The sequence below is a fragment of the Calidris pugnax genome, unplaced genomic scaffold, assembly GCF_001431845.1.
Source record: "Calidris pugnax isolate Ruff unplaced genomic scaffold, ASM143184v1 scaffold14, whole genome shotgun sequence".
NCBI classification, from domain to species: domain Eukaryota; kingdom Metazoa; phylum Chordata; class Aves; order Charadriiformes; family Scolopacidae; genus Calidris; species Calidris pugnax.
This window is the reverse complement of record NW_015090793.1, coordinates 4110226-4134052: the sequence shown is the minus strand read 5'-3', so window position 1 is coordinate 4134052 and position 23827 is coordinate 4110226. Positions and strand designations below refer to the sequence as shown.

The 23827-nt window shown below is 38.2% G+C and overlaps 1 protein-coding gene across 3 annotated transcripts in view; it reads left to right on the top strand.

Annotated features, from left to right (window-relative positions):
- Positions 1–23827, top strand: part of ACOX3 (acyl-CoA oxidase 3, pristanoyl) — a 36253-nt gene that overhangs the window by 5721 nt on the left and 6705 nt on the right. For all 3 annotated transcript variants that reach the window (XM_014935991.1, XM_014935992.1, XM_014935993.1), the window contains 11 exons: positions 177–248; positions 1714–1803; positions 3470–3613; positions 4471–4559; positions 13764–13860; positions 14287–14469; positions 15868–15990; positions 18322–18442; positions 18914–19033; positions 19720–19833; positions 21502–21617. In XM_014935991.1, coding sequence (XP_014791477.1) covers positions 177–248; positions 1714–1803; positions 3470–3613; positions 4471–4559; positions 13764–13860; positions 14287–14469; positions 15868–15990; positions 18322–18442; positions 18914–19033; positions 19720–19833; positions 21502–21617 — 1269 coding nt within the window. The remainder of the gene's footprint in view (positions 1–176; positions 249–1713; positions 1804–3469; positions 3614–4470; positions 4560–13763; positions 13861–14286; positions 14470–15867; positions 15991–18321; positions 18443–18913; positions 19034–19719; positions 19834–21501; positions 21618–23827) is intronic.

Sequence of the window (23827 nt, the reverse complement as noted above, 5' to 3'; positions counted from 1 at the left end):
AAGGGATCAAATCCTGACTTATATACTCCAGCTGTAGTCTAAGTAGTAGTTTACTGTGCAGCCTGCTTTCCCTGGTATCTTTCATGGACGTCACAATTACAAATTACTGTGCGTATGCAATTTGTGCTTTCCATCACAGGGTCACTAGTTTCATTCATAATTCTCTGTTTTTACAGGTATTTGCAGGTGCAATTTTGAGTGCTTCTAACAGGTTTGCAGACTTTGTGAAACAGGTTTATAGCATGGAGGTAATTTTTTTTTTTTAAATAACTTGTGGGAACTGGGCACGGTCAGAACTATCTGCACCCTTGTGTTATTTCTGATGTCTCTACGTACCTGGGCACTTCTAAAAATCGAAAGAAAAGACCAAGGAGCAGATTGAAGCACTAAACCCTGACTATCCTCACTGCTAGCTATTATGGCACTTCCTGGATGTGTTTTAGACCACCCAAGTTAACATGCAGACAAAGTTTGGGGACTTCTCCCAAAAGGCAATAGATGACACTAGACCAGTTTTGTCTCCATCCACAGCCCTTTAAGAGTATATCCTGGGAAGTTCTGCACACTCAAAAAACACTCTCACATCTCTATCATACACTGAACAACACATACCCTTGCCATGATGCTATAAATATTCCATTCTGATGCCATAAAATGGAAAATAATAATGTCTTAGTGCCACAGAAACACCACATGGAGGCCAATTGAGACTCGGTACCAAGTGCCCTGCAGAATAAGTGCCACCTGTCTGATACAGGAAGAGCCAGTGCTAAGCAGTTTATCCTGTCTGCCATTTGGCCACGTGGGCAAAATTCACTGTCTGGATTGACCCTCTTTTGCAAGATATATGCCTGCCCAAACTGAGCTTCATGCTTCTTTTGTTATTCTTTATCCCTTCTCGTCTTTTGGTTTGGCCAACCATTCCTTGCTTATTTAATTTTCTGAAATTCTGTGTCTGTCTTTTGTACTGCTACATAGTTCTGATTTTATACCCCGTGTTAAAGATCAGGATGAATTCTTTTCATGACCCTCAAGTCTACACAAAATCCTGAGGGTATGTATTTGTCAGAATTTTTCCCTGAGGCTTCAGGTTTATTTTTTTTTTATTCTCACTTGCTTTTTAAAGGTTTTCTACTGAACAATATGTACCACAGGCCCAACCAGCCTAGGGTAAGGGATTCCAGTATGCACATTTCAGTGTGGCTTCAAGCAGGCAGCGTTCCCAAATGCTGCTGAGAACTAAGTGCATGCGTATGTTTATCTGATAGAAATCTATCCCCTTCAATAATGTAAACTATTCACAATTTTGAAAATAAACAGCCTTATTCTGTTTTTCTCTTAATTTGTAGACTATTCCCAGTTTTGAAAATAAACAGCCTTATTCTGTTTTTCTCTTAATTTGGGAGTTCCCAGAACTACTTGTAATGCAAGCAGACTTGCTGATTTTCACCACACAGCTCTTTCAACCCGGACAGCTGAAAACTTAGTTGATGTAATAATCTGTACCTGTCTGAACGAGTCAGCCATCAGCAGAGGAAAAGAGTACCTGTAACCCTACTGCAGGTGTGATGGCCTAGCCTCAGGGTTACATTTGATTGGTTTCTTGCAATTGCAAGGTACTTTTCAATAGCTATATCTGCAATCAAACACCTTAACCATTTTAATTGCTGTAATAAAGCAGTCTTCAACTGTACCTTGTATCTCCTTATTTAGGTTTTTGGATGTTTTGCTCTGACTGAACTCAGCCATGGAACTAATACCAAAGGCATACGGACGACTGCCACGTTTGATCGTAGCACGCAGGTCAGTCCTTAACTCACAGGAATAATATTTGACACTGTTAGACTCGGTTATTTGCTAACAGAAGTGATTCAAGGATTTCTTTGATTAACAAGAAAGAGTCAAGTTCAACTCCAAATGTTAAAAAAAAAAATAATCAAGTACTTAAAACTCCAGGAAAAGTGTTTTGGGGAGCCCTGGTTCAAGAAAACCAAAGAGACGAGCATATCACACTTCACGTTCTGTGGGTGCGTCAGTTCATAGAAAGCTCACTCTCCCCTTCATTTATTGCTAAGAGAAAGAAATTAATTCCTGCAAAGAATACAGTTCATGGTTGATGTGAGGATTTCAACAGGTAAGCTTGTTCCTACAGAACTTTCCAGTGTTTTCAAAACAAGATCTTAGGCATTAGTATTTTTGACTAGTGCAAATCAGTGCATTTAATACCCACAATACTTCTAAAAAACAGGAAATTTATTCCATTCCAGCAGAACAAACTACAAAAAAGAGTTGTTGTTGGCTGTCATATATCAATGTTTACAATAAATCCAGACATTTCTGTTTTCTTCTACAACTAGTTAATTTAGCTGCGTCCTTCTCCTTCGTTGTGTCTCTTAAGGAATAGTTGGACATTGTTTCTCACAGAGATGCAGATTAAATTGTCTTTTGTCTTTAAATATGAAGGCTTTATTTATGACAATTAGGATTATTTCCTGAGGATAAGAAAAAGAAATATGAAAAAGAGATAACAAGACTATTGAAGAGACCAAAAGAGCAAAACAATAAACTGCTCTTTCCATTGGGATACTGCACACTATTCTTTTTTTTTTTTTCTGAAATTCAACACTGTTGCACAAATAAATTAATTGTCCTAACTGGTTTTTTTCAGTAAATGAATAGAACTCAGTAGTTCTACAGTAAGGGAGAAGAAAATAGGAGTTAAGAGAGGAGGGTGATAGAACTTTCTCCCTCTCTTTGTCATCTACATGCTTGGTTTATCCCAAGTTAAATCTCAAATGTGTTACTTAATGTCCCAAGAAAGTAGTCTCATCATCTTCCCCAAAGACTATGGCATTTTATTGTAGTGCAATGTACAGAACTGGATGCTGTTACTGTCAACAAACAACATCACTCATAACTGTACATTATGAAGTGGCTTCAAAAGAATGAGAAAAGAGAATCATAGATTTGAAACATAAGATCTTAAATTCTTCAGTAGGACAACACTGCAGTCTGCATTTTTTTCACAAGCAATTCAGTGATCATTTATGCAACACTGACAATCAGATCCCTTTCCAGAAAAAAGCTCAACCTTGTGAGTTTGGCAGCATGAAAAGATCCATTTAAGTAAATTGGGCTTTATGCTGGTGATGAGTGCATTGCAGTGAAAGTGACTGAAATGACTAAATCTTTGTTAATTTCATGAAGCTCTGAGTCCAGGTTTCTTGTACATCCAGAAAGCACACTATTTGGAATCTAAAAATCTGAATGCTGAAGCTGTGTCTAAATTTTAGGATACATGTATTCTTCAGAATTGCCACTACTCACAGTCCCCTCTTGTCCAAACTGGGAAGTGTGCTGTCTTTCACACTGTCAACCAGCTTGCTTTCCACACAAAACTGCATAAAAAGGGGATGGTCCCTGCATAGGGGACCATCATAATAATTGCTGCTTTCTTTCCTGACTACAGGAATTTATCATCAATACTCCTGATTTTGAAGCTGCAAAGTTCTGGGTTGGTAATATGGGGAAACACGCCACTCATGCAGTTGTGTACGCCCAGCTCTATACGCCTGATGGACAGTGCCAAGGATTGCATTCCTTTATTGTACAGGTAGAAATGTTGCTAATATTTTTTTTATTTTTGGGGATAGTATGTTCAAATTACAGGCTTTCTATTCTGCTGTTATTTGTATCTGACAAGCAGATGCTTTAATTAATGCCTTCAACATTTATTGAAATTTAAGACGTGTAGTGTTTTTAAATGTTCACTGATTTTGTGATGGTTGTAGAGCCAGTTTTATACTGTCGGTTTTCTGAAAAAAATTCTGAAAAATACAAGAGAGCTGAAAAGCCTCCAGATGATCATGCTGCGTATATAGTTAGAAGTAACCTATGCTGCATAAAGTCCTGAAAGTCTTGGATGAGGCTTAAGATGATTTATGTCTGCCAATGCTGCAGGCTGATCTGCGTGAAATCTCCAAGTTTCTACCACAGAGATCAGTTTATAAGATTAAAGGCATCAAAAAATGTGGCAATGCAGTAGAGAAGTTGTACATAGTAACATGAACTAGCTGCAGACTGAACATAATTTATTACAAAATCGGGGAGTATCTCAAAGCTGGATGTTACATAAAAGTTCCTTTGATTCCTGCTATGTCTGTGGACACCTGAAGAAGGTTTCCATGCTAGTCTGATGAAAGCAGTCATCAGTCTTAAGGCATATTTAACACAGTGATGTAATTAGTATCATATTGCCAAAGTAATTTTTATTAAGGGATCTCTGTCCTGAATGAGAGGTTACATTAAGTACAAGTTATATCCAGGCTTAGGGACTTGAGAAAAACAAACAGCTTTCTTTAGCATCAATAACAGAATACAGGTTGGGAGTAATTTTGCTGTTTGAAAAGTTCAACCAATAACTTCCATTGTTCCGCAACTGAACTAATGTTTTGTTCCACTTCTATGCAGATTCGAGATACAAAAACTCTCTTGCCAATGCCAGGTGTGATGGTGGGTGACATAGGGAAGAAAATTGGGCTGAATGGGTTGGATAATGGGTAAGTCAATACATTTGAAGGAGGCAACCTTCTAGATCAGATCACACTGTAGTGGTGCAAATATTCTCCTGTGTCAGTTCTGTCCTTACTTCGGAGGTATTTGCTACTGGTTTTAAGTTGTGGGTATTTCTAAAAAATCCAGATTGAAAAATCTTGAATTTCAGTATGAATAACCGTAGTCTTTCTGCTTCTTGCTTCTTAAAATATGAAATGCCACTGATAACTCTGTGAATATCCACAAGCATTCTTGCAGTCATAGACTCTGCAACAATAATAATGAAAAAAACCCAAAATTCATTAAGTTCTGAGTAACAAACTTAATCAGCCTCTCCACCCGTTTGGGTGTTAGTTATTTTGTCTGCCCACAGGAAGGCTAACGGATATCCACAGACAAGGTATGCTGTTAGTAAAGATGTAAGATTAATGAGACCCAGTAGAGAAACTAGGTGTCTTGTTTAAACCATGGGGTTTCTGGACTAACCCTGTTCAGCGCAGAAGAGAAGGAGAAGGTTAGATATTTTTTTCTGTATTCTCTGTGTACAGTTGAAATAAAAAAAGTACCTTGTCTCCATTTCTGAGTCATGGACTTCAAAGGCCTTACTGTGTCTCTGCTTTACTAACCAAAGGTGTCTGATGGGGAGGAGAGATAGGAAATTTAGGTAGATTTCTGCATTAAAACAGCCATTATGTAAAAATTACAATTTAAACCCCTGTCTTAGTTACATAACTTTGTGTAAAGTCATAGACCTGTGTCTTTACACAGTAGGGACTGGAGGGGAGGTCACTTCTTCATGCCTCAAATTTCACTCACAGAGGTAAACTCAAATTTAAAATCAAGAGGTAAACTGTTAATTCATTTTGTTACAGATATATTTATTGTCCCTCATAACATGTCATTGCAGTACACAAAATATAGACATCCTAAGGTACCTGCTTTCAAATGTAACTTTGAAATCCAGCTTTGACTGGCTTTCCAGAAGGTCATAGGTCTTCTGTAGTTTGTTTGTACCAGCCTCCTTCTGATGTCCCGAATAGCCTGTAGTGGCAAAAATAGAACTGATTTTTATGTTTAATGTAGCTCATTCTCATAGATGCTCTGTTTTCTGAAGACACAGAAAGAATACAGATAAAAAGCGTATAGAAAATCAAGTTTTATAAAAGGAAAATGTGAGAAAATGCCTAGAAAAGAAGGGAATTTCGGTTTTGGTGGATATTTTTGCCTGCGTCTGCATTACAAACTGATAGCCACCAGATGGCACAGCAGCAGAGGCCTGAGGAATCAAAATGCAATTCAGCTTTATATTTCTGTAGAAAAGTTCAGATTCTGCTGTTCGTTCTCAATTTGCAATGTAGTTTTATGTGCAACATGAGGAAGAAGAGTGTTGTCACATAACATCGAAATACACATAATTGAAAAATCCATGTATCCTATGATCTTCTGGGAAAAGATAGAGCATTTCTTAAAATATCAGTAATAACTGAATAATCCGAAATGATAATCCACACTGTAAATAAGATATGCCATTGACTTCCTATCTTAATGTCATCTGAGTCCCTTATTTAATTATCACATCACATATCATTTAAAGCAATCATAGGGTACTCTAATCCTTCTGCTTACTTTGCATATGCTGCTTTAAAAAAATATTTTCTTCTAACAGCAGCATCTGAGGAGCCCCAATCACTGATCTAGATTTCTTAAGTATGGATTAAGACAGTCCCTGCACTAGAAAGTTTAAATTTAAGACAGCACCTGCAGATTAGAGGGAAGGAGGGAGCTCAAGGTTACCAATAGATACCCTTCATTCAGCTAAAAACTCTAGGAGCCTGTGTTCCTCATCTGCCTCAGCTATTTTCTTTGGAGATTTGGAGAGGTCTGAAGCCAAATGCCGACGTTGATCATAGGAACTAGAGAACTGTTTTTTGCTTTGCAACTTTCCTGCTCACACCGAGCTGTCAAAAGTGCCAGGACTTGTACACGTTGCTTCTCAGAGGTACATGAAGACCTGGATGGGCCTGGAGAGATAGTAGATTCATAGCTCTGTGTTTGTTTGCAGAGATGACAAGCTGTGCCACTCTAGAAAATGGACCGTTGGTTGCACGATCTGCAAAATGCCAGGATTCACATAAGGCCATTTAACTAGACACTGCCTTGTCAGTGTGTTCTCCTAAGCAGTTTAGTAATTTTATATTCTAGTTTATCCCAGAGAGCACAGCCTGAAATTCTTGTGCACTGTAGAAGCCTGTTGTATGTGGTGACAAGAAAATATTAAATTACATTGTGACTACAAGTGCTAAGTCCCTGCTGCATGCTTTGCCAGCTTTTTGAATGTATGTGGGAAGTCTCGTTCAACTACCATAGACACTTAGTAAATCAGATGTATTTCCACATAGTTGCACACAGAATAAATGGTCAGAGTGAAGATCAGAATCTGACAGCTCTGCCAGAGATGTCAGGTTTTGTTCCTGCACTTCAAGAAGTTTATGCCACTGATTTTCAATATTGGTACAGAGAGTACCAATACTTAGATAGGGCATGGGGGAGAAATTCCAGAGCTTCCTTGGAAAATGTCATTGATTTATGCTATATAAGAGAACAGAGTAGGTGATTGTAATTGTCCCTTCTGGCTCTGGAAAACAATTAATCTCTTGGGTCATTTGGCTGAAGGCTGGTTTCCTGCTAATGCAGAGCGTGATGTTTTCAATAAGAGAAAGAATTTCAGAAGTAATGTGGGAATTTTTGCAGTGTATATCCAATTGAATAGCCTGCTTCTTCTAATGGTGTCTTTCCAAATAATTCTCATAGCTTCATAATTGGAATGGCCAAAAATCACATGGGTTTTGCAAGTCTTTGTAACTTCAGCTACCCTGACAAAAAAAGGCAAAATCACATTAAAATATTTTAAAATATTTTTGTTTCTCTCGTTCATTTACAATTTGTGTGATCAGTACATAAATGTTTAAAAATAAAACTCCAGGTTTTGTTACGGAGAATTTAGACTGGTTTTGTTTTGTTACTAAAAAATAAATCAGGCTGCCACCAGGGGATGCAAGAGCTTCAGTCTTTATTTTTGTATAAAAATGTCCACCTGTTCCTGGTGCTCTGGCAGTCTTTGAAATGTGCTGTTCACTGAGGTCTCAAAATGGAAATAGCTGAGGAAAAAAAAAAAAACCACTGAAAAACTCTGAGTAATTGATATCCAGGGGCTTTTCAATAAAATGTATAGCAGGCATAAGAGGAGGGCCATAAAGCAAGAGCATGGGTCAGTGCTGATGTGCATTTCTGTTTCTTCCCTTTAGGTTTTTTTGTGTCTGCCTTGGCTAATGTAACATTACCAAAATTACCCATTACTGCCGTGCACGTCAGTAGATGATTGCCACTGAATTGGTGGTGAACCAATTTCATGTCCAGTTGTAACTAGCAGCAAATTGCTGCTTTCCCCACTCCAGAAATAGAAGTGATGCCCAACTGAATCTGCATGGGGAAGAGTTTGAAAATCAGTTGTAATTGTGTTTCTGAAGTGGTGCTTAACGTGCGTGTCTTTGTAAAACGTGCTCTGAGCTCTTCCAGCTGCGTTCACTGATAACGTGTATACAGTTTATTTAGCAGACAAAACCTCTGATACAGGAAGACCTAGTGAAATGAAGCTATAAAAGGTACAGCAAACCACTGCCAGACAGAGAGCTATTTATGTTAAAGCTAATTATGTTAATTGTAGGGGAGAAAAGGATCTTTCTGGGGCAAGAAGAATTGTTAGCTGTATCTACTTATAGTGATGGGCTTTGGAAAACTGAAGGGTTTTTATTAGCTGTTTAACAACCTTTCATGTACAATTAAAGTGTGACCAGTCTCACCACACGTATAACATGCTAAGACATTAAGCATGTTCTCTAGCAATCACTGAGGCCAGAGTCAGTTTTCTGGGTCCTGGAAACAAAAGGAAACACCCAAGAGGAAGTGCATAAGGAAGTTTTATTAGGCAGAAAAGCAATAAATGGCATACAAGAATCCCTTCTGGAAAGAGATTGCAAGTTCTGAAAGCCCTTGCTGCAATTCTTTGTATATTGGCAAATATGGCATACATCAAACAACCTCCAGGCCTTTACAGATGGATTTTAAATGGTTAATTATCTTTTTTTTTTGTTGCTGTTCCAGTATTAGGGCCAATAATACATTAAGGTTCTGCTACTGCTAGTTCAAGAGTAGAAAAAGTAAAGGTCTTGTCCAGCAAAGGGTTTTTGTCTCCTAGTATTTATCCTCTTAATTCTTTTATGGATTCTGCAATGGTTGCAATTATTTCACTAGAAAGATAGGAGCTGTAATACATGGTTGAAGCCTAAATAGTCTCTTGGAGCTTCATCTTACAATCTGAAGCAGTAGTGTGGTGAAGATAATTTCCATACTTCGATTCTTTGGTTGTTTGCTTCTGTTCCCACACTGCCTTTGTGCTGGGCCAGACATTTGTGTAGCTGCGTAGGGGACTGGGCTAGGGAACTGGAACTGTCTGAAAAATAATCTGACGAAAAAAAACACCCAAATTTGGCTGTCTTCAAGCAGATCATTTGTCAGGTCAGGTTCACTGCAAGGCCATAGAAGAGGCTGTCCCAGTACAGGGAAAGGGACAATACAGGGATGTGAATAAGAAAGCAAATGTAGAAATAAGTCCCACTTCTCAAATAAGCTCATGCTTGTTCAACGTTTTATTGTCTTGCAGCCTCTGAGCAGAGTCACAAACAATTGCAATAATAACGAAGCAGCTATAAAATAAAATAAATGTTAAAAATGCCTGTACCTGTACTTACATTATCTGAATACAGTACCATCAATCCTTCAGTCCTTGTGAACAGTGCCATTTCCACAGTTAAACCAAATGTTTTGCAAGACACATCTTGCATATTTGCAATTTAAGTCAAAATAATGACTTTTTCAGTGGAATCATTGATATTTCTCTGTTTTACCCCCTCCACTTAGTCTCTGCAGTCAAGGTTAGACATTCTCTGGGTACACAGTGTGCTGTGCACGTCGCTCAGATGTAGTCACGTTGCTAAAAAGTGCTGCCTTAGCCCCTCCTTTTTGTCACTCACAGGTACCTCAAAATTGTGTAGCCATAGCCAGTTCGTGCTGACAGGCACTTGATGGTGCTGATGGGGGAAGGTAGATTCAGATCTGATCATGCCTTTGTTTTATCACCCACAGAAATACAGCCTCACATCTGCACTGAACCTTTTTCTTCCTTAGCAGAGCTCTCCCAGCTCTCGGCAGTTGTGGGAGTCTGCACATCCAAAACTTGCAAGACTGGCACTTAGACTATCAAAACTTCAGAGTGAGTGGGTCTTTGTGTGTCCATGAAGTCCATTAAGATAGGATTAGGAGGCCTATAAAATGCGGTGTTCTTTTATCATTGCTATTAAGCGTTACTGTTAGAGAGCTACATTCTTAGATTAGAGCCTTGATTGTAGAAACTAGAGCTAAAATGCTGCCTTCCAGTTTTCCCCAGCTTCTCTGTAACTCTTCTCAACTCTAACCTTTCTGTGAGTTCCAGTCTGGAATATGTGGCTGTTTTCTTTCCTTCTGCAGGTTTTTTTACCAAACCTCTGAGGTGTTACTTTTCCCAAGGTTTACTGTATCACATAAACAGCCGTGAGATCACTTGACTCACAGTCTTCCAATACCACTCACCTGCTTTCTGTTTCTGGGTGGAAGAACTGTCACTGCATCATCTCTAATGTAGTCAATAACAAAAGCTGGCAGGAAAGGCATTTTAGTGAGTCTGAAATTCACCAAAGCATGTTTGAGCTATTTGTACTGTAGGTAACAGCTTATTAATTTAGTACTGGCAAAAGGAGCTCGTAGCTTTTCCAGCTGCTCCTTTTTTATCAGCATTGCTGCAGACCAGCTCAATTACTATTGCATGATTTAAAGTCAGTAAGATTAACTTTTTGCTTGAAATGTTCCCTAACCTACTGGCCAAAGAACTCGAACAAGAATGTTGCTATTGGAATAGTGCTTCACTCTGCTTAGCTAATCTATATAGAAATCTATGTGATAGAGTTGTTTTATAAAGGCTAGATGGTGCAAAATTGTACATTTGCTACAGAGCCCTATGATATATATTTAAAGTGACAGCTATCTGTCTTTCTTGCTGAGAGGTCTTGATCTCAGTCACACTATTTGCTATGCAAAAGAGGCCCTAAGTAGGGTAGCTTTCAAACCTATGGTCTTGTCATCAGCATGTGAAATTTACCCATTTTCCAAACTTTTTGGTACTTGATATCCCCATGACTATGTATACAGTTCCATTATTGTAAGGTATCTCTTTAATTCTGTAAGGAGATTTTTTTCCCTTAAATGCGTTGACAGATGTGGTCCATGTCTATTCACAGTGCTTTCTGGGCTAATAACCATTAGAAATGTGATCGTTGACTTCATTAAATCTTACTATTTATTTTTAATATGTTCCGATATCAAGTTCAAATTGGCCAGTATGTTTAACAATTTCAAATAGCAAAGTTCTTGGAGAAGAAGTGTGACAGGAGTTGGCAGTGATCTCACAAGGTCACCTAACTCCCAAGTCCTGTAAGGTTCTGCTTTTTTTTTTTTTGCAACACTGGTACTTACAGGCAATATATCTTCCTTCTTTACACATGGGAGCCTTCTGTGTGATTTTTAATTGCTAGTTCTGTCTCTCTCTTTTCCTTCTTAAAGTTTTTTCCATCTTATATGCATTTCTTTTGATGGCAGTTTACAAAAAAAAAAAGGAGATAATGTATCTTTAATGGACAATATCCAGGAAAAAATCTAAACTTTCAAAAAATGTTATTTGAACTAATTTTTATTTTAAGAAAATACATTATTATATAATGATTGGAAATGTAGTATCCTGGTCCACTAGCTGTGAAAAAAGTTATAAGAAGGGTATACATGTGCTTTTTTAATCAAAATAATTCTAGGTAATCTTTTGTGTGGTACAGAATTAGCTACGTTATATTTATGTCAGATTATAATAACTCTTTCTACAAGTTTTTTTGCTCTTTCCAGCAAAAAACTTCCTTTAGATTCAAGAATCTGGGATTGTATCACAATAGGTGAAAGTGGGTAAAAGTGTTTAGTAGGTCATCTTGGGAGGCATTTTGGTTGGGGCACATCTGCCGCATATTCAGTATTAGTAGTCTTGAATTTCCTAAAAGTAGGTTACTAGTGTATAGATTTACATATTAGTAGATATTAATTTGCTTTTTACGAACTCTAGATTTTCAAGCACATATCAATATAAATAATTTTCTACAACTCCACAGCTTTGCTGAATGAATTGAACTAATCACTACAGTGTAAGACACAAGAGGACAATTTGCCATCTTGTTTATTGTCATTACTGTCACGAATCTTGCCATTCATCACACAGACAGGACTAAAAGTGCTCCAAATAGGTATTAGCAAGAGAAGGCCCAAGAGCTTTTTGCCTTATGCTTGGATTGTAAGCTCCTAGGAGGAAGCACCTCCTTGTAGTTCTATGGACGTACAGTAACGAGGAAAAGAGAGCACTAAACTAGGGACCTTAACCTTGCCACACACACTCTCCTTTAATTAAAGTAATAAGTAATAGTAATTAAAAAGCTCAAGTTCTGCCTAACGTGCATGCTATTGCTCAAAAAGTGTCAGAGTTGCCATACAGTTTTAGTTGTGATGGATTTTATTTGCGATATAGAGAGAATGTGAATTTAACCAAAAGATCTTTTTTGAATGAGATTTTTTATTTTCAGTGATACAAAAAAATATTAACAAAGATGGAAATCAGATTTTTGGAAATTCTGAATTTGCTTCTGTTACAAAATAGTGTTGTCTCACTGAAACTGGTACTTAATGAGGCACTTTTTAGCATCATTAAGGCCAGTAGGCAATGGTTCTTCATTGGGCTAGCATGCTTTCCTCCATGGCTAAGTCTGAAAATACTGTGTATCTCTAAGGCTGAATAAATTCAGTATGCAGATATGTTTCCTTGGAAACAACTCGTAATTTTAAAGCACATGTAGCAATGCAGCCCTTATGTAATTTATTAACGTGAAAGACCTGGCTCTCGTGAGCCTTATTAAATAGATCAGCCTGTATTGGCAGGAAAAAGGAATTTGCTTTGATTACAAATACAGCTTTTCAAGTGCTATTAGATACTGAGATATTCGTGAGTGGAGCTGATATTACTGCTATTGTGCCAAATTGTATTGCCCATTTGGGTGAAACAGTTCATATACTTTCTTCCTGAGGAATATGAATACTCAGGACATTCTGCCTGTTCTAACAACTTCCTTTTTTACTGCTGCGAGGGTGCCACAATTTCTTGTTCTTCCTTTCTTTTCAGATGCCACATTCCAGGGAACAGAAATCCTAGTTTGAGATTAAACAAAGGAAAATTGTCCATTCAGTTGCTTCTCAAGGCACTATTTCAGCTATGTCCTCATTTGTATTGCAATAATATGAATTATACTTGCAGATCTGTATTTTAGACTCGTAAAAATATATAGTGACTGTATTCCAAAGCAATCTCCAGACTGGACTGAATAACTCTTCAGTAAAGCAGTTCGGCAGAGCCCTTTGCAGCAGGGAATTACTCCGAGTCAGAATGGCCCAGTCAGGTTCTAAGCAGTAGAAGGAAGTTGTTCATCTTCCCAAGCTTTTCAACAGCTGAGATATCAAGCAAAGTAACTTACTCATGCAGACTGAGAATTCAGTTCAGGTTTTTGGGCTGTCGGTGAAAGTGTCTGTCAAACTGTTTCTGTGTAAGGTTTCTAATAACTAATTTTACCTGTCCCTCCCCTCAAACAGAATACGTTGCTCATCCTTCCACTAGTTGTTTACTACTTTACTTTTGAAGCTGCTGAAATGGTCTCCTAGAGTCCATGAGGTGTTTGTTTTGCTTTTGTAAGTGTCATCTTTAAAAAAAAAAACAACAACAACAACAACTGAAGAGTTATAACAAATAATTTCCCATGTTGAATTTCCTCTGCTTGCTTTGAGCCTGAAAGCCTTTCTTCTCCCAGGCATAGTCTTCTAAAATTACCTACCTGGCTTGGTGGGCACTGTTTTCATTTCACTGATATGCCTGACTTCATTGTGCAGTCGTGTCTTTGTTGCAACCTTTATTCTGTAATGTAGACACCTCAGACTATGTGGAGGCAGATTTTACATTGCTTATGTATTTGTTTCCACAGATTTGCCATGTTCCACCATGTCAGGATACCTAAAGAAAACATACTGAATATAGCTGGAGATGTCACAGCTGAGGGAAAGTATTCGAGTTCAGTCAAGGTATGAATCAAAGTTTTGTCTCATTAATACAGTTCCTTAAATATACAAAGCTGTAAGTAGGTTAAGAGGTAGAACATGGACCTCTCATGTTGGGAAGTACTAGATGATAGTGACTTAAATGAGGCTGTTGATGCTTTCACATGAGATAGTCAGAGTGATGGTTTTTTAATTGCCTTTCAGAGATGTTTCAGCTCACCTTACTGATTTTACTGACTTCTTGTTCTTTGTGGTAACCCCCTGATCCAAAAATAGTTCAGAGAAACTACTTTGAGTCTTCCCTGAATGCCTTATCTGAGTGTATCAAGAAATAAAATTGGTCAATCCTCTGGGCTCTGGGCTTCAGCTTTGCTACCAGAATTGTCTCTTTCCAGGGAGGTAAATGAAGTGTTAGCCTCACCATTGAGTCTGTACCTTTTATTCATTCAGGATGTTAAAGAGCGTTTCAGTGCTTCTCTGGGATCCTTGTCCACTGGCAGAATTCTAATCACAGCATTTTCCACGACCAATTTAAAGCTTGCCTTATCAATAGCCATTCGCTTCTCAGCAGTTCGCCGTCAGTTTGGACCAACTGATGAAGAGGAAATACCTGTTCTTGAATACCAAACACAGGTAAATACTTTGGAATTCACATCTACAAACCTTTATGTAATGAAGCTTAGATTCAGAGCTACTGCACATCAAAACAGCGACAATGAAGTTAGTGAAATTCAAGTTGTCTATGTCATCTGAAGTGTCACTTTAGGGCAGCTGTGGGGGTTCGTTACAACTTAAGAATTCCTTACGCTTCTCCTGGCATGATCAGGCTTTTGACATAAGTTCTTGGAATAGCAAAAACCAAAATATTCGTGTTTCTCTGAAGTACCTAGAACCATTGATCTTCTAAAATAGTGACCTTTTCAAAGACAGACTGTCTTCTATGCACATGTGAAAGTACTACAGATGTAGAAACTTGTACTTGTTAAAAAATGTTGGTCCCTCTTTTGCTGCTATTGTGAATTTTCTCTTTTTTAGCCTTTATTCTTGAAAAGCATAGAAATCAAAGACATTCATTGTGGTGAAGTCTCAAGCTATCACTAATTTTGACAGGAGTATAACCATTGTTTTTCTGCAGATGCACCTTTTGCTCTGAGAAACTAGAACAAGAGTATGTAGGGTAACTCAGAGAAAATGCAGATCTGCTGAGTGAGAAAGGGTGATGAGTAAGAAGTCTTGAAAACAAACCTGCCCGGTTTGTTCTTGTGAAGGGGTTGCTTTTTTCCAGGTTTGCACTTAGTCTTGCAACTTTGAAAGATTTCATGAGTTTCTTCAAACTGGCAAAAGCTGCCTTCTTTCCACCTCTTCCAAATAACCTGGGTCTGCTTCCCACTATTCTTTGAGACTCCCAATTTTGCTCTGTTTTGGCTTGTAATGTAGGTTCTGCTTGCTGAACCTCTCGTTCTCGTCGTCTACTACCACAAAAGCTTCCAAAAGCAGTTTCTCCTTTCCTCTATGAACTCCATCCGAGTTGCGTGGAGCAGCAAAGATGCTCTTTTCTCTGCTTCCCAGCCCTGGGTTTTTTTTTTCACAGAATGTGACCAGCACTAACGTACCTTCAGCAATGAGCATGCAAGTGAAACAGTTACAACCTCTGTCACGTTGGTACTGAGCAAACACATGAATCATGACTGGCCCTGGCATGCCAGACATTGGATAAACACAGGGCAAAAATATGTGGTTAGTCCCCAAAGCTTCAGTGAACTTTTGCACTGTTTTAACAGAATGTTTATCACAAATTCGTAAAATGCATGAACCTAGAATGACGTAACTGTAATTTGTGTGAAGAGTGGTTACACATAATTATGTTTATAGATGATTATTGTTAAGTTTTCTTCTTCGTAAAACACTTTTCCAATTTGAACAAAGTAAAAACAAATGGGTTGGTTCAATATCATAAGATAGTTATATATATATAAAACCATAAAAAATACATATCAATTTGTGATCAAGTCTCTTTAATTTCTGTTCTAGCAATGGCGTCTTCTTCCTTATCTGGCTGCTGCATATGCCTTAGATTATTTCTCCAAATCCCTGTTTGAGAACTTCGTAGAATTTTATGCAGGCGTATTGATGAAGCAAAGGAGTCAGAGACAGGTGAGATATTTACACATTTCTTCTTAGCTGAATTCTTACTATAATAAACTGGAAATTGTTAAATGAAGGACCTACTTAGAAGTCTTAGGCCATCGTACAATGAAGAATGCTAGAGCAGCGTCTCAGAAATATGGGAGATACAAAGTAATGATCTAAATTGCATTTGGAAAAGCATCCAAATTAGTTTTGATGGAGTGGTTAAAGTTTTATTGATTTCTGTGTGATTTAAAGCCATGTTCTCTTGCAGAATTGTTTATCATAAATATATGATGGTAATGAAAATTGAGTTTATTACTGTTATAAATGATACTGCAGGGGTCATGTATCAAAGACTTTCTGAAATGATACTATTCTTAATTTCTGCACAGACTCTCTGAGTCTGGCTTGAGTTTGCAATTCATATTCATGCATTGGGATAAATATTTCTGGAGAACAAAGTTAAGACTTTTGACTCTTAATGCTGAATTTCTCATCCACAATCAGACCATTGGAAGTCACCCCCTTACAGAGGAAATAGTTTGATCTGTCCCTGTGCAAGGACTGATTCTCAACCAAAATAACTGTAGTATGGGATTTTTTAGAGCATATAAATTTTATTTAATTTTAAAAATGTTGACAGTGTTAATTTTAAGGACCTGCACTCTGGCTGTGTATTGCTTAGTCTTACTTAAACAGTCAGGCTTTTTTCAGCTAAAACAGAGCTCATGAGACATTTGTGTACTAATGGCTGGGTATTCTTATCTCTCCTTTTGGCACAAACCACAGAAGAATATGCTTGATTTTTTAGTCTGATATTTTACCCTGATGGTCTCCAGCGCAGTCACTGACCTTATGCAAAATGGTGCTTTTCGGAAAATATATAATGATAGAGAAAAATCTGATTGTTGACAATGTTAAGAATGTAATCCTTATGAATTCCGTGTGTTCTACAGGAGATATTAAAACAAACAACAAAACCAAAACAAACAAACAAACAAAAAAAAAAACCCAACCAGGGAGTTACTCTTAAACAAGCTTTGGTAGTATCAACCCACTGTCTCCAGAAACTGCAATTCAAACGCTTTTTCAGAGGAAGGCAGCAGAGTTAGTGTAACTGTAGGCTACTGCAATTCTCTGGAAGTTGAGAGGGTGCATTTAAGTTTTCTTACTCTTTGCAAAATTGATGCTTGAAAAATCAGTGAAAACTCTGTAAGTATTATAAAAGTCCTCTTGCTAACTGGGGAGAGATGGATCGCTTATGTCACAGAGGGGACAGAAGCTTTCTCTGGAGGTGCCACCGTCAACCATCTACCTTTCCATCTTTGGGAGGAACAGCTTAGCAAGTAGTGAACTACACCATGTCAGCTGGCACATCTGCGCTATGGTGTACCCATGTGTCCATTACCTGGCACAAATTATTGCTGTCCCAGATAAGAAAGTTAGTGCTGAATGTTTTTCAGCTGTGGGAGGGGTTTTTTTTGTGGCAGCGAAAAACAGGCTCTTCCCTTACATAGATTTCAGAAAGTTTTATGTATGTGTTGCCAGTTACTCTTCCTTGCTTTATAATGAAGAAAAGAGTAACTGGAGAGCTGCCTGGCATATAAGGACCTGGGGGTGTTGGTCGACTGCTGGCTGAATATGAGCCAGCAGTGTGCCCAGGTGGCCAAGGCGGCCAACAGCTTCCTGGCCTGTGTCAAAAAATATGTGGCCAGCAGGACTGGGAAAGTGATCATCCCCCTGTACTCAGCACTGGTGAAGCCTCAGCTTGAGTACTGTGTCCAAGTTTTGGGCCCCTCACTACAGGAGGGACATTGAGGTGCTGGAGCATTTCCAGAGAAGGGCAACGAAGCTGGAGAGGGGTCTGGAGAACAAGTCTTGTGAGGAGTGTCTGAGGGAGCTGGGGTTGTTTAGCTTGGAGAAAAGGAGGCTGAGGAGACTTTATCGCTCTCTACAACCACCTGAAAGAAGGTTGTATGAGGCAGGTATCGGTCTCTTCTCCCTAGTAATAAGCAATAGGACAAGAGGAAACAGCCTCAAGTTGCACCAGGGGAGGTTTAGATTGGATATAAGGAAAAATTTATTCACCAAAAAGGTTGTCAAGCGTTGGAACAGGCTGCCCAGGGAAATGGTTGAGTCACCACCCCTGGAGGAATTTAAAATACATGTAGATGTGGTGCTTAGGGACATGCTTTAGTGGTGGACTTGGCAGTGTTAGGTTAACAGTTGGACTTGATGATCTTAAAGGTCTTTTCCAACCTAAACGATTCTATGATTTTACGTAGCCGTGGCTTTAACTGGTCACGAACTTTGTGTAAAAGTTATTATTTGCTTGTAACTTGTTTTTTCACAAAGGCTGATTTGGGACGTGAGATTCATGCCTTATCTGCTGCCAGCAAACCGCTGTCTTCTTGGACCGCTCAGCAGGCAGCCCAGGAGTGCCGAGAAGCTTGTGGAGGACACGGTTACCTTGCCAGTAAGTCACAGACTACTGCATACACTGATCAGAAAGAAAATGGTTATATTGATTTGTTCTTTGACTGTTGTTGTGTCATGGTGCCTGAATTTTAGCAGTATGTTTAGAAAGGCTTTTTTCCTCATACCTATATTTTTAAAGTTCATTTTATACCTGGTACCACAAAAACTAACTAAACCTGTGCAAGCATCTGCACCAGCATTCGGACAGCCTGTACGTGTGATTCAGTCTCAGTTCCAAAAATAGTGATGCAGACTTTAAAGATGAAATGTAAGACTAATACCACACTTTTCTAAAATCTTTATTCATTTTCATAAGCTAAACAGTGAACTTTCAGGCTCATTTGTTGGTATCTATCTATACATACAGGAACAGACAACTCTCTTGCATTTTGTCACAGAATAATTATTTAATCCCTCTTAGCTTCCATTAATATATTGCAACACATTAAGTTGTGCACTTCTTATTAAGTGAATCGTCTGGGTGAAATCCGAAATGACAATGATCCAAACTGCACATACGAGGGAGATAACAACGTCCTGCTCCAGCAAACCAGCAACTACTTAATGAGCTGGATGAATTTCATAAGAGGTAAGTTTTCATTGTGGAGTCCTGTGCTGGACCCAACGGCGTGTAGTTAATGGAATTAGGAGGTAATTTCATACTGAAAGCAATTGACAGTCATTTAATCATGTTATAGAGCATAAATAATGTGCTGCAGACTCCATCATATGATACATTCACAATACAGGGATATTTGCTGCAAGAAAGATTATTTCTCCTTAGTCTTGCAGAAGCTAGCTAGGTATTTTACCATTCCTAATCAGATTAAGTAGTATCTTACTCCCTGACAAGTGCATTTTAGTTCAATGGAACTACTCCTAAAGTCATTGTAAGTCTGGTTACCCTCAGCTCATTTTACTTAAAACAGTTCATATCACCTGAATTGGTAGTAATATACATCAGTACATTTTGTAGTTCTCTAGATAAAACATTCAGTTTCAGTATTCTAGCAGTGAGTTTCACCAGCATCTAATAGAACTGGAAAACTCAGCAATAGGAGTTGAGTCTTAGGGGGCTTATAGGCAGTGATGTCAGATCTTTCAGCACTTGTTCACCAGTCCTCATTTGGCTGGACTAGGCTATAATAAAATAAATATTATGGCCTAATTGCATCTGGCCTATCAAGTACATGAATGGCTTTGTAATAGTCTTTTAGTTCCAAAAAGTCTGATTTCTTTTCCCATAAATCATTTTTATTTCCTTTGGTATTTCAGATAAAGCTCCTTTTGAATCCCCTTTTGGAACAATAAACTTTTTGCAAGACTACCATCATATCCTCAGCTGGAAATTCACTCCCATTAACGCTGAAGATTCCCTGGACTCCTCAGGTAGCCTTCTGCTGTTGTTAAACTCATTCTAGAGTCTTAAACTCCTTCCCAAAGGATCCAGAGATTTGAGATTCAACCTCTGCTACTTATTAGATATTTTTCACATTACTGTTTTCTGACTTTGTTGTTATCATATGCATTTCAATTTACTAAGAACATAGTTTCCATTTCAAAATATGTCCTGTTGTACCCAGCCTCAATTCTGCAATGGAGGATAGCATCAGATAATTTTCTTCCAGTTTTTATTCCTCTAAAATAGAATTTCTGATCTATTTTTTTGCCACTGTATCGTTGTTTTCAAGTCAAACTGCTGTAAGGGGCATTGATTGCCACTACCTTATATCACTAAAATATCTTATTTTAGAAAACCATACAAGTGATTAGAAAGATGTTGAAGAGGCTTTAGGTGTGTCTGGTTTTGACAGTTGCTTTTAGTTGCATAGAGAAACATGAGTAATGATGAAAGAAAATTCCCTGCAGTTTTTCTGGCTTATTCTGCTATAATCAAATCAAGTATGACATGAGATGCCATTCCCACTTCTGTATTGCTGTGAGCCCAGATTGGCCCTTGGAGGCAAAAATTAACAAAGAAATGAGCAGATAATGAGATAGTGACAGGGCACTGAGCAAAAGTGAATCTGTGAAACTGAGAACATACTGGGGAGGAAACTCCAGTCTTAATATATAAGGGGCAATCGAGTTGAATTTAGTAAGCACTTCAGTGCTCAAATAATTGCAGAAAAGCTGAACTCCAGATAGTGATGCATAGTACCAAGTGAGATAGTATCATAGTAACTATGGGGTAAAATCTGAGTAGCTTCAAAATGCAAAGACTTACAAGAAAAAGACTGGTTCAGAACAACTGCTTGATTTCTTCTCTGTTGTATGTCTCCAACTTGTGAAATCCAGCAGAGCACAAACTGATACCTAAGCATATGTTCTCTCCTCTTTGGTTATACCTACTGAACCAGACTATAGTTTTAAAAATATCTGAATCTGTTTATTATTCCATTCTATTAGAAACTGGACTGTTAATTTAAGTGCCTGAATTCAGGCAGCATGTGAACACTCATAGTTGCCTGATTAATATTCTACATTAAATCTTAAGCTAAGACACAAGCAAGCAGGATTCATACAAAGACTTAAGGCTGAAGAGCTTTTTTTTCTTAATAGTTCCAGGCTGCTCTAAAAATAAAACGCACCAAAGCAAGTCATTCGAATGCGATTACTTTCAACCACCTTTGCAATGTTTAAGTCATGTGCTTTCACAAAATGTGGACTGTCTTCTGTTCTTGTACTCTCAGAAGAGACTGAATACCTTGCAAACATAAGTCTTAATGTGGGAAGAAAATAACAAGCAAAAAAGATTTGATCAAGTCAGAAGTCTAAATTAAGCTGTGGATATACCTTCCCTTTTAGCTTGGGGTCAGTTTGAACTAGTGTATGGTCAGGCACGGTATGTCTTCACTGTTACAGTCTGACCATCTTACCTGGATGTTATTTATTGCATCTACAGTAACGGGCAAAGTGTCATGTTAATGGGTTGATTAATTAGCTCTGTCACTTTTCATCTCGGGTAACAAAAATGGAGACTGCAGTAGAATCTGCATGTGACTTTTTGCATTATAAATGTGAATGTTAAGAATTTTTATTTTCTCTTTTTCACAGTTCCTTTAGTAGCATATAAATGGCTGGTTTGCTACCTTCTGCGAGAAAGTGACCTAAAGCTGAGCAAGGAGAAGCAGTCTGGGCGAAGTGATTTTGAGGCAAAGAATAACTGTCAGGTAATACTTATTCAGCTTTCTTATTTTATTTGCTTATTTTCATCCAAGTTTGTCAGACCCTATTAGTTTTATCTTCTTGTGTCATGAGGTATCATTTCCTCAAGCAGCAAATCAGATAACTAATAAAATTTAATACCTGTCCATGTGCATTGTATTGAACATGATAGCAGGAGGACAGTTACCATCAGCAGAAGTCTTCCAGGGTATATTTCCCTTCAGAAAAGTTGCAGGCATGTGCTTGGTGATGTCTTTAATTTTGATAGCAAAAATTCTGAAGACTAAGTCTTATACTACTATTAAATCTACTGCAGCATCTGATTATTACATCTCCATCTGCTCTTGTGGCCAAATACATACTGTAGGAAAGAATCTTGCTCTGGCAGGTAGGTAAAGTAGATGACCTAATAGGTCTTTTCCATCTCTAATTTCTATAGTGTAAAGTACTCATGAAAGATACCAGACTGACAGCATTGGAACCTGAAAAGGAAACATTGACAATCTACATATAGCAGATCCACTATCTCACCAATGAGTTTTAACAGCTAGGAATGGCTTAACTCCAAATTGCAGTGTATATCCCCAAACTCCCCAAATTCTTCCGTAACCTCCATGAGAAAAACTGGCTCTCATCCTAGGAAAGAACACTTGTCATTTGTCACTGAGGAGAGACCTGTTCCCTGAAGATGGCCAGTGTCGGTCACCTTCTCTGCAAAGCTCATTAAAAAACATCAGGAAGGAATATTCGACTTTGCACTTAGAAAGAGCCAGCCTGGCTTCAACAGGGGTTGGTCTGTGTGAAACCCCTGGTAGAGCAGAGGAAATCTTTACTGTTTTTACCCTAGAAGCAGCTTATTAGAGGAACTCTTCAGGGTCTAATTCAAAATGGGTGCCAGAAATTCAAGCCTGATGACCTGTCAGTTGGCCAGCTCTTGGGAGGCCAGTGCCGGGGCCAGAGTGTTAGAGAGAATGGTTTGCTCAGAAGTATGAAGGTTCTCTTTTATGGTCAAATGTGCTAAAATTCAAAGATACGGAGGCACACAACTGCTTTGGAGATAGGCATTGATATACCTTAGGTCAGTAGGTTTTCTTTTCTCCCTAAAATTTGTCTTCAGGATGGCAAGATTCTTTATTTTAAATGGCATGCCTCAAGAACATCTGAAAATTATTTACAAGCTGTGCTTTAAAGACATATACATAATTGATTTAAAACTTTCTGGGCATCAAGAAGCACTTTTCTGTCAGCCCAGTGGCTGACTAATATATAATATTTGTTCTTGCTATGGGAGATATGGAAGAGATTCCTAGCCTTTCCCTAGGCTATTTTGGTTTGGGGATAGCCTTAAAGAAACAGTATGGAAGTGCAAGCAAAGGTAAAGAAGAAAATAAATAGAATTACAGGGGAGAAGAATGAGAAATTAATGCTTCATTTGGGATATAGAGACTTATTTCATTCTGACTAGGGAATTGACAGTCATGTCTAAAAAAGTCCATCTAGTAAGGGGAAGTCCTCCCTAAACCTGCAGAGAATAGGTGTGTTATTTTGCCGTTCACACTTGTATCTGAGCTTGGACATAAGTATGCCACCAAACAGCTATCAAATGAGAGACAGTGATCTTTGGAATGTGCCTTTTTTAAACCCCACAGTGGATTTAAATGCAAGGATGATGCAAGTATTCCAAAGAAAAAAGGAAAACTAATCAACTAATTCTAAATGAAAAAAAAAACCCAACCAAACAAAACTGGACAAATGGGCTAGAACCAAACACCAGTTTACAGCATTGCAACAAATCAGCCACAACAGCAACAGTTTTATATCCCCCTTCTGTTCACCCACTGGAACGTTTGCAGTCAGCAGTCTGTTTCATGGTAGGACGTATACCATGATACAGCAAAGGTGAAGTATATAAAGCAAACAAGTTTTCCTGTGTGAGTACAGTCACTTGAGGTTTTAGTGTCCGTACTAACAGTAGCTAATGACCTTTGCCTTTCTGATCAGAGAGTTGGCAAGGATTAGTTGGATAGTTCTTTCAAAACACACTACAATCTATTGCAATCCATAAACAGAATGCACTAATGCTAGCATGGTCAGATTTTTTATATATTATTTGAATGGACTGTATTAAGTTTTTAGCAGGTTACTGAACCACTTTGAAGATTGCATCCTCTTTATAAAATTGTGCATAGTATAAACCAAAGGTGAACTTGCCTTT